General features: G+C 39.8%; 1 protein-coding gene across 2 annotated transcripts in view; it reads right to left on the bottom strand.

Moving 5' to 3' along the window:
- Nucleotides 1–1,542: 1,542 nt before the first annotated feature.
- Nucleotides 1,543–8,913, bottom strand: part of LOC108428067 (fibrinogen C domain containing 1) — a 201,248-nt gene continuing 193,877 nt past the window's right edge. For both annotated transcript variants that reach the window (XM_017698786.2, XM_017698793.2), the window contains one exon: nucleotides 1,543–3,819. In XM_017698786.2, the coding sequence (XP_017554275.2) occupies nucleotides 3,551–3,819 (269 nt within the window). In that variant the 3' untranslated portion in view covers nucleotides 1,543–3,550. The remainder of the gene's footprint in view (nucleotides 3,820–8,913) is intronic.

Raw genomic sequence — 8,913 nt, 5'->3', positions numbered from 1 at the left:
CGAGTGCATGCTAGCTCTAGCAAAAAAGACAATTCACTTGAATGAGTGGTTTGAAGCACCTTAAATCAGGACCGCTCACACTTACTTTTGCTCTACCCCTGCATAAAAACAGCAAGGCAGCATTTTGGTGTGATCACAGCTTTACAATGATTATGAACTGGGGGAGCTGGTTACTGAGGGAGGGTCTTCACTGAACTAAAAGACTGCTAAATTTGAAGCATTTTTTCAGTGCAAGGCTAAACATTTGTGGATTGTGGCGAAGTGCTAGCTAGCAAAGGAATGTAGGCCCATTCACTTACTATTTGATTGATCGTCTGTAATTTCTGTAACACTGTATGCTAGTGTGTGTGGGTGAGATGACCCGGGTGGCTGGGGGAGGTAAGGGGATGGGTTGTGAAATATTTTTGCTCTGAAAAAGGTTAAAAACCTTTGCTCTAAAGCATCTAATTTGGCTAATCAGCTACCTTGCTTGCCATTTAGCTCACCGTATTTGCTTATACTTCTGTTGTCTACTAAAAGTACTAATAGTACTTTTTTTCATCTTTTTCTTCTGCCAGTGTTGAAGATTCACTGTCATTAGCTTCAGTGTTATTAAAGACCAAAGATCAGTGGGAAAGCAGTTCTACTTGTTTTTGAAAGCTGGAAAATTGGAAAAAGTAAAATCCGTTCTATACAGGGGTACATTTAACATTACAGCCTCAAACACAAGGCTTAACCGTTATTGCCTATGTTTCGTCTGTTATGTGTGAAGTTTTTGTAAACTGTGCTGTAAACTAAGCTGATTGGATGGATTCAAGTTATCCACCTGGAAGTAGAGCCAACCATCTTCAAAAACATTATGATTTTTTATATTGTGATCATATTTTTATTACAAATAACAGCAGCAGAACGTTTTTCAACCAGTCAGACCGCTCAGTCGTAGCTTACCGTTGTATAATATATTACAAAACATTACAACTAGCTTCTGTCCAGGGTTTTGATGGACTGGCGTCCTGTTCGGGATGTATCCTGCCTTCCGCCCAATCAGTGACCACTGGGATAGGCTCCAGCACCCAGAAGGATAAGCAGTTTGGAAAAAGCAGTTTATGATTAAAAATAAAGGTTCCTAAATTGGCCTTTGACAGGTGATTTTCTCTACAACTAAGCCTGGTAATTAACTTCTGAGTTGAGTCAGGCATGTTTGAGCAGTGTTACATTCCATGTTTGGTTTTCTTTTCTCTTTGCATGTTTGGTTGTGTGTTCCCATGGTGGTGATGCTTGACTGACATCCTGCCTGTCCTGTCACATGATTGGCTGCTTCAGGTGCTGGCTATAAAAGGCTCTGTTCATTTGTCAACGGCATTTTGATTTCACTCTACTGGCTGCCTAGAGCGTAAGAACTGTTTACTCTGATTTGCTGGCCTACACGCATACATGGGTCAGTAGAGACTTTTGTATGTTTTACTGAGAGAGAAGGAACTTAGGGGTGGCGTGCCCTTTTTGTTTGACCTGTTTTGACCATGTATATGGTTAGAGTAGAAAGATACTGCGTTTGTAATTGTCTTTAGTTAATGTGTTTCATGATATTTTTTAGATTATTTCAGGCCTCCTTGAATTAGTATTCCCTTTTTTGCAGTGTGCTAAACTTTTTTTTTTACTATTTGTTATTTAAAAACTTCTCTCTATCCTGGTCTGGAGTGGGCTAAGTGGGCAGTCTCACTTCTCTTTGTTGCATCTTTCCCTTTAGGAGACATAACAGCAGGAAATCCGCCACCCAAAGTTCTCCACCCTGATTTAGAGCCTTTTTACATGGGTGTTCTATAAACCTTATAAAAACCCCCACATCTCATTTACAAAACTGGTTCCATCCACTGAAAGGTTCTTTAGTGAAAACCCAAGGTGGTCCTTCTATGCCATTGCTCCAGAGAACCCTTTTGGCATCTTTATTTTGAAGGATGATTGCTTCCATTTCCCCAGAAGATGATAGAAGAGAGAAATAAGAGATGTATACAGAGCTGAAGCTAACTGCAGTAGTCAATCCTCCAAGTGAGATGAAGGCAGCAGAGTCTGTGGACATTTCCCGATACCCACGCCAATATCAAGGTTCAAAAGCCTAAGGTCAGACAGGATCCCAGGTTAAGTGATCAAGTATAGGAGGTCTGGGTTTCAGAAGGGGCTGGCGGTCCTTCAAACGTCCAACATTTACAGAGTCAATTAGCAGGTCAATGTGAAGCACCGTAAGACATGTTGAATTATTAATACACGCACAACCCCAGCACGCGCACACACCATCTGCGAAAGCAGTGGAGTGTTGGCTCATGATCAGTTAGTAGTGGTGATCAGACAAACTAGCCACTATGTCTGCTAATGGCCTGTCAAACGGATCAACCCGCTCCCCTTTGATAAACTCCGTCAGCAGTGCCTCAGCCTCCTCGTCTGGCTCTTTTCTGTTGCTCTATGCTATCATCTTTTCTTTGAGTCTCCTTTCTCTTTACGCCCTTTTTCTTCACCCATTTATCCATTCCCTTTTTCAGACTATAGTCTGTTCTGACGCAGGACTCCCAGAAGAATTGTGGTGTGAAGATCTCAGCTGTTCAAAGCGTCTCCCGCCTTACCAGTGCAGAGCGATCTTTTGTGCTTCGGCGCTCTTGGGAGACAAAGACTTTTCTAGCTTCTCTTCCCTCTTTCCCGTCCTCCATCCATCCTCTTTTGTCACCTCTTTCTCTCTCTGACTGTATGTGTGTATGTATCTGTTTTTTTAAGCTTTGTCCCATTTCGAAGGGATTTTGCAGTTGCTCCATGTGCTCTTCGGTTACTAGACGGCAACATGAAGACAAACTGTCACAGAAAAACAGAAAGGTTTTGCTGTTAAATAGCATTTTGTCAAAGAAATTTTCCAGGTGACCACGTTATCGGTACCCTGTGATACTGATATATTTGGGGATAACTCAGTTTAATATGCTCCTGTTTCAAATGTCTTGGGAATAAATCAAGATTCCTTGTCCATGGCCTGATGCAGTCTGGCCAGTCAGATGGAAGCCGGTCCATTTTTGCTCCTCAGTCAATTGATAAGAGCGTATTTTTCATAATGTAGGTGAAATTACACATATGCGTACCCTTGTGACTTTTTCGGTTGAGGTCAAAAACAAGAAGCAAAATGTAACCAACAGGATCCCTTGTCAACCAGGAAACTGCGAGACGTCACTGTCAGTAATGGTAATCGACATGTTTCAACATGAATTTTTTCATCTTTCTCCCCATTTTCCTACTGTTATCCTCTCTGGGTTGCTTCATGTTAGTTGTCGGTGGCTTCACTTGCTTGACCAATCAATTGCTGGATGGAGAGCTTTCCTACAGTGGAGTTTAACATGTGCATACAACTGTGACCTTTCTACTGTGGCCCAAAATAAGAAGCAAAAAAACAAAAAATAGGATCTCTCTCGTTCCTCAACCAGCCAAAAAAAGTCACTGTCAGTTTTAGTTATCACCAGTTTCTTTTTCCATTTTTAAGATGTTTTTTCTAGTTTCACCCCCCCCCCTCTGAATTTTTACACACTCATTCTTAGTGACATCACTTGCTCTCTCTTTCCTCACGCGTTGGCCGTATCTTCATTTCCGTGAACTTGAGCGAGTACTGCCAGCCAGTCCAGGATGACCACTCGATGCCGTCAGCGTAGGAGGTGTGCTGACCGCGCAGGTACTGACCATTCAGGTTTGAAGTGTGGCAGTTGCGGTACCACCAGGCTCCGTGGTAGAATGAAGCACAGTTGTTTTCTGAATGGTCGTTGTCTCTGTCCTTGGTGGTGAACTTCATCCCATTGTGTTTCAACAGGGAGTCGCCTATAGGGAACGTACACACACACACACACACACACACACACACACACACACACACACACACACACACACACACACACAGGAAAAACAACGGGCAAGGAGAGAAAGAAGGATACATGTATTAAATAACTGTGATGCTGACCTGCTTTCTTTGTACATTCTTTACTGTCTATTTATTTATTTATTTTTTTTACATACACTATATGGCCAAAAGTATGAGGACACCTGACCATTACACCTACAACCCCAATTCCAGTGAAATTGGGACGTTATGTAAAACAAATAAAAACAGAATACGATGATCAACCTATATTCAATTGAATACACTACAAAGACAAGATATTTAATGTTCAAACGGATAAACTTTGTTGTTTTTTGCAAATATTCACTCATTTTGAATTTGATGCCCACAACACGTTCCAAAGCAGTTGGGACAGGGGCAACAAACGACTGGGAAAGTTGAGGAATGCTCAAAAAACACCTGTTTGGAACATTCCACAGGTGAACTGGTTAACTGGAAACATGTGAGTGTCATGATTGGGTATAAAGGGAGCATCCCTGAAAGGCTCAGTCATTCACAAGCAAAGACGGGGTGAGGTTCACCACTTTGTGAACAACTGCATGAGCAAATAGTCCAACAGTTTAAGAACAATGTTTCTCAATGTGCAGTTGAAAGGAATTTAGGGATTTCATCATCTACAGTCCATAATATCATCAAAAGATTCAGAGAATCTGGAGAAATCTCTGCAAGTAAGCAGCAAGGCAGAAAACCAACATTGAATGCCTGTGACCTTCGACCCCTCAGGCGGCACTGCATTAAAAACCCACATCATTCTGTAACGGATATTACCACATGGGCTCAGGAACACTTCAGAAAACCACTGTCAGTGAACACAGTTTGTTGCTCCATCTATAAGTGCAAGTTAAAACTCTGCTATAAAAAGCGAAAGCCACATATCAACAACACCCAGAAACACCGCCGGCTTCTCTGGGCCCGAGCTCATCTGAGATGGACTGATGCAAAGTGGAAAAGTGTCCTGTGGTCTGACGAGTCCACATTTCAAATTGTTTTTGGAAATCATGGACGTCGTGTCCTCCGGGCCAAAGAGGAAAAGGTCTGTCTGGATTGTTATCAGCGCAAAGTTCAAAAGCCAGCATCTCTGATGGTATGGGGGTGTGTTAGTGTCCATGGCATGGGTAACTTGCACATCTGTGAACGCACCATTAATGCTGAAAGGTACATACAGGTACCTTGCATACAACAGAGACCCCGGACTGTTGAGCAACTGAAGTTGTACATCAAGCAAGAATGGGAAAGAATTCCACGTACAAAGCTTCAACAATTAGTGTCCTCAGTTCCGAAACACTTATTGAGTGTTAAAAGGAAAAGTGGCAAACTTTTCACAGTGGTAAAGATGCCACTGTCCCAACTTCTTTGGAACGTGTTGCAGGCATCAAATTCAAAATGAGTGAATATTTGCAAAAAACAATAAAGTTTATCCGTTTGAACATTAAATATCTTGTCTTGTAGTGTATTCAATTGAATATAGGTTGAAAAGGATTTGCAAATCATCGTATTCTGTTTTTATTTATGTTTTACACAACGTCCCAACTTCACTGGAATTGGGGTTGTATATGAGCTTGTTAGACATCCCATTTCAAAAGCATGGACATTAATATGGAGCTGGTAGTGTTCACATGGCATCTTCTAAATCCAGATTCATCCATCAAACGGCTAAATAGTGAAGTGTGATTCATCACTCCAGATTCATCACTCCAGAGTGATTCATCACTCCAGAGTACACTGCTCCACATGCTTTACACTACTCCAGCCAACACTTGGCATTTTGCATAGTGATCTTAGGTTTGTATGCAGTTGCATGCCCAAAGACACCCATTTCATAAAGCTCCTGATTTTAAGTTCTTGTGTTGATGTTGCTGCCGGAGGCACTCTGGAATTTTGTGCTATGTTCTTCAACACTTGGTGGCTCTTGTGTTTTCATGGTTTTCCAGGTCATGACTAAGCTGTTATTGCTCCTAGACACTACAAGAATAGCACTTACAACTGACAGCTGACTCGGGGCAGATCTAGCAGGGCAGAAATTTCATGGACTGACTTGCAGCAAAGATGGCATCATATGACAGTCCACATTTAAACTCACATAGCTCTTCAGTGAGACCCAGTTCTACTGTAAGTGTGGGTCTATGAAAATTGCATGGCTATGTGGTTGATTTTATACAGCTGATAGCCAAAACACCCGAGTTCAAAATATGGGGTGTAGACATACTTTTGGCCATATAGTTCACATTTCAAATCTACTATGTTTTGTTACTGTCTGACAAAAACCTTGTACCTCGAAATGGTAGCTTTTCACAAGGAGATTATTGTTCCAAGCAATTCTTGATCGTTTCTGTTGATCATTTCATAATGAAATGTTTATACGATTTAAAGGCCAGCTAGTGTTTTCAATTTATGTAAAAAACAAAACAAACAAAAAAAATCAAATGCTAGGTTTTGCTTGAAAGTCACAATATGCAAGTGACTACATAGAATTACACTTCCCATACAGCCGCATGCAAAAGTTTTTCTTGTTGATTTTCTAAGTGAAAATAGGTTCCCAACAGAGAACATCTTCTGCACATTTTAATGCACAATTCAAGTTTATTTACTGAAATTAAAATAATGTAAAAAGTTAAAGATAAAATATGGCCTGTACAAATAAGGTTATTTTCACTTGGAAGATCAACAAAATGTGTTTTTCAACTTTTATATTCAAATGTATTATCAGTATTTAACTGTGACTATTTTCTAGTTCAGGCAATATATATATATATATATATATATATATATATATATATATATATATATATATAATAAGTTACCTGCTATAATGCTCATTTCTTGCACATCTATGGGATTCTAGTAGACATAGTGCTGACATAGGCCTGGGGCTGCTTCTGTTTTCCATTTCTAACATCTGACCGAAAATACGTTGGTCAGGCTACCACTCCAACTCACAGTCAGTGAGTCTCCAGGACTTCCAAAAAGCCAAGAGTGGCACCTTTTCTCTTATTTTAGTACATGACTGGTGTACATGACTGGTCATTACATGACTGGTATACTGAAAGTGTTTTGTTTTTATAGGTCTCGCCCTATTTAAGCACATAGGTGCCTGGTCTTATTTGACTGCACAGGTGCATTACTTAGATTGATGAGTGTACAGACTGAACAATAAGGAGTTTTGTCTTATCTCAACCTTGACTACTGCACAGTCTTAGTCTTGAGTTAGTCTCGCCTCTAATGACATCAATTACAACACTGCCAGACATTATAGATTGGCCCTGTTTCTGTCCTGAAAGTGTCCAAAAACACACAATAACACACACACGGTCACTTCTTAGCCAGCTTATACGTGCCCTCCCTTATCAGCCTTTCCTGAGAGCGGCATCTTATCTCATTTCAAAGTGATTAATGGATGTTGACTTTTATCAATAATGTAAATGGCGATGGCAGAGATCAGAGAAGGCGAGAATTCGCTCCCTCCTTCAACTCTTCCCTTCTCCTTAAAAAACGGACGGATGAATCATTTTGTTGAGGATTTTATCAAAGATTCAGGAATGACCTTTCTATCTTTTCATATGAGCTTTTGAAATCACCTCCCAAACTCACTCACTCTGACTCACACACACACACACACACACACACACACACACACACACACACACACACACATATAATGAAATGAGCTAACATGCCTTGCAGGTAACACACGCTGGAACTTAATGATGTCTAGCCTTAACAAAGCCGCTGACTAGCAAAGTGCTTTAAAGGCAACGGAGTGGAACAAGGTGGGGAATAGACCCAAACATGACCAGCAGCCAATCAGAGAAAGCGGTGCAGTGTGTAAACCATGCATAAACAATGACTACGTATTTTCATAAAAATTGGTATTATTTGTTGTCCTTCGCTTAATGTCTTTGTGTTTTTGTCACAATAAAACTTTGTACCAAAGCACAAAATGTATTTGACAAGATTTTATTTAAAGTATTTGGGCCATTTTTATTGGTCCATTCATTATTAAATGTTTACACAATGTAAAAGGCAGATGGCATTTTCATAATACATATTAAAAATGGATGTATAAAGTACTGATTATGATGATTTGTATGCTAAGATCTGCATTATTGGATGGCAAAATTTCCTTTCTCTCTCTTGAATCTAAATAAGATCAGAAAATCAGAGACAGCTTTACAGGTAGAAGAAATATCCATAACAAAAAAAATATATGTCTGTGAATTTTTGTTACTCTTTATAACCGAATCATGTCTGTACTTGAACTTTGAAAGCATTACAGTAATAACCTTGTTTCATTGTTAAATTTTGGATACAAACATCCAAAGGGCTAAATTCTTAAAAACTCAGTGGAAATTTGGCCAATCAGGAATCATCTGTTATATCTAGGTAGATATAGATAAGTGAGCTCCTTTATTGTTCAGGACTTCCAAGAGCTAAGACGTCAGCATTAATTATTAAATGACAGAGGAATCAACCAATCGTGCTTTTATTTCTGATGTGTTGAACCAATTTAATGAGCAAAAACATCAATCTAGGCCTTCTGGAAGTCCTATATACATCAATAACTGTGAATAAGAGCTGAGTCAGTGAGTTATTAGAAATGGAAAACAGCAGCAGCTCTATACCTGACCTCTCTACTCAAAGAGTCACTGCGAAACTGCTACAAGATAAAATCTATGCTAATATGTCTATCACAAACTTCAAGTGAAACATGGAATTTTTTATCTTCAAATGTCTGTGTTTAATCTCGAACTATGATGGTAATGCAAATCGCTGAGTGCTACCAATCTATCCATAGGGATACTAGAAATTAGCACTATCATAGAGGTGGGTTTTTGGTCATGTTTTCACATTGGGGTTTTGAGATTTATGGCCCAAATTGAAGGTCTAGCTCTAATAGTCATGTTTCAACAATGAATAAGATACTTTAAACACAACCAGGTCCTGGTTAACATTATGGCGTCACTCATAATGCAATGTTGTGCATTGGCTGGGTCTCAAAAAGGAAAATTCTCGGGTTG

This window comes from Pygocentrus nattereri, chromosome 23 (genome assembly GCF_015220715.1).
Source record: "Pygocentrus nattereri isolate fPygNat1 chromosome 23, fPygNat1.pri, whole genome shotgun sequence".
NCBI lineage: Eukaryota > Metazoa > Chordata > Actinopteri > Characiformes > Serrasalmidae > Pygocentrus > Pygocentrus nattereri.
The sequence above is the reverse complement of the archived record's forward strand: the minus strand, read 5'-3'. Positions and strand labels throughout refer to the sequence as shown.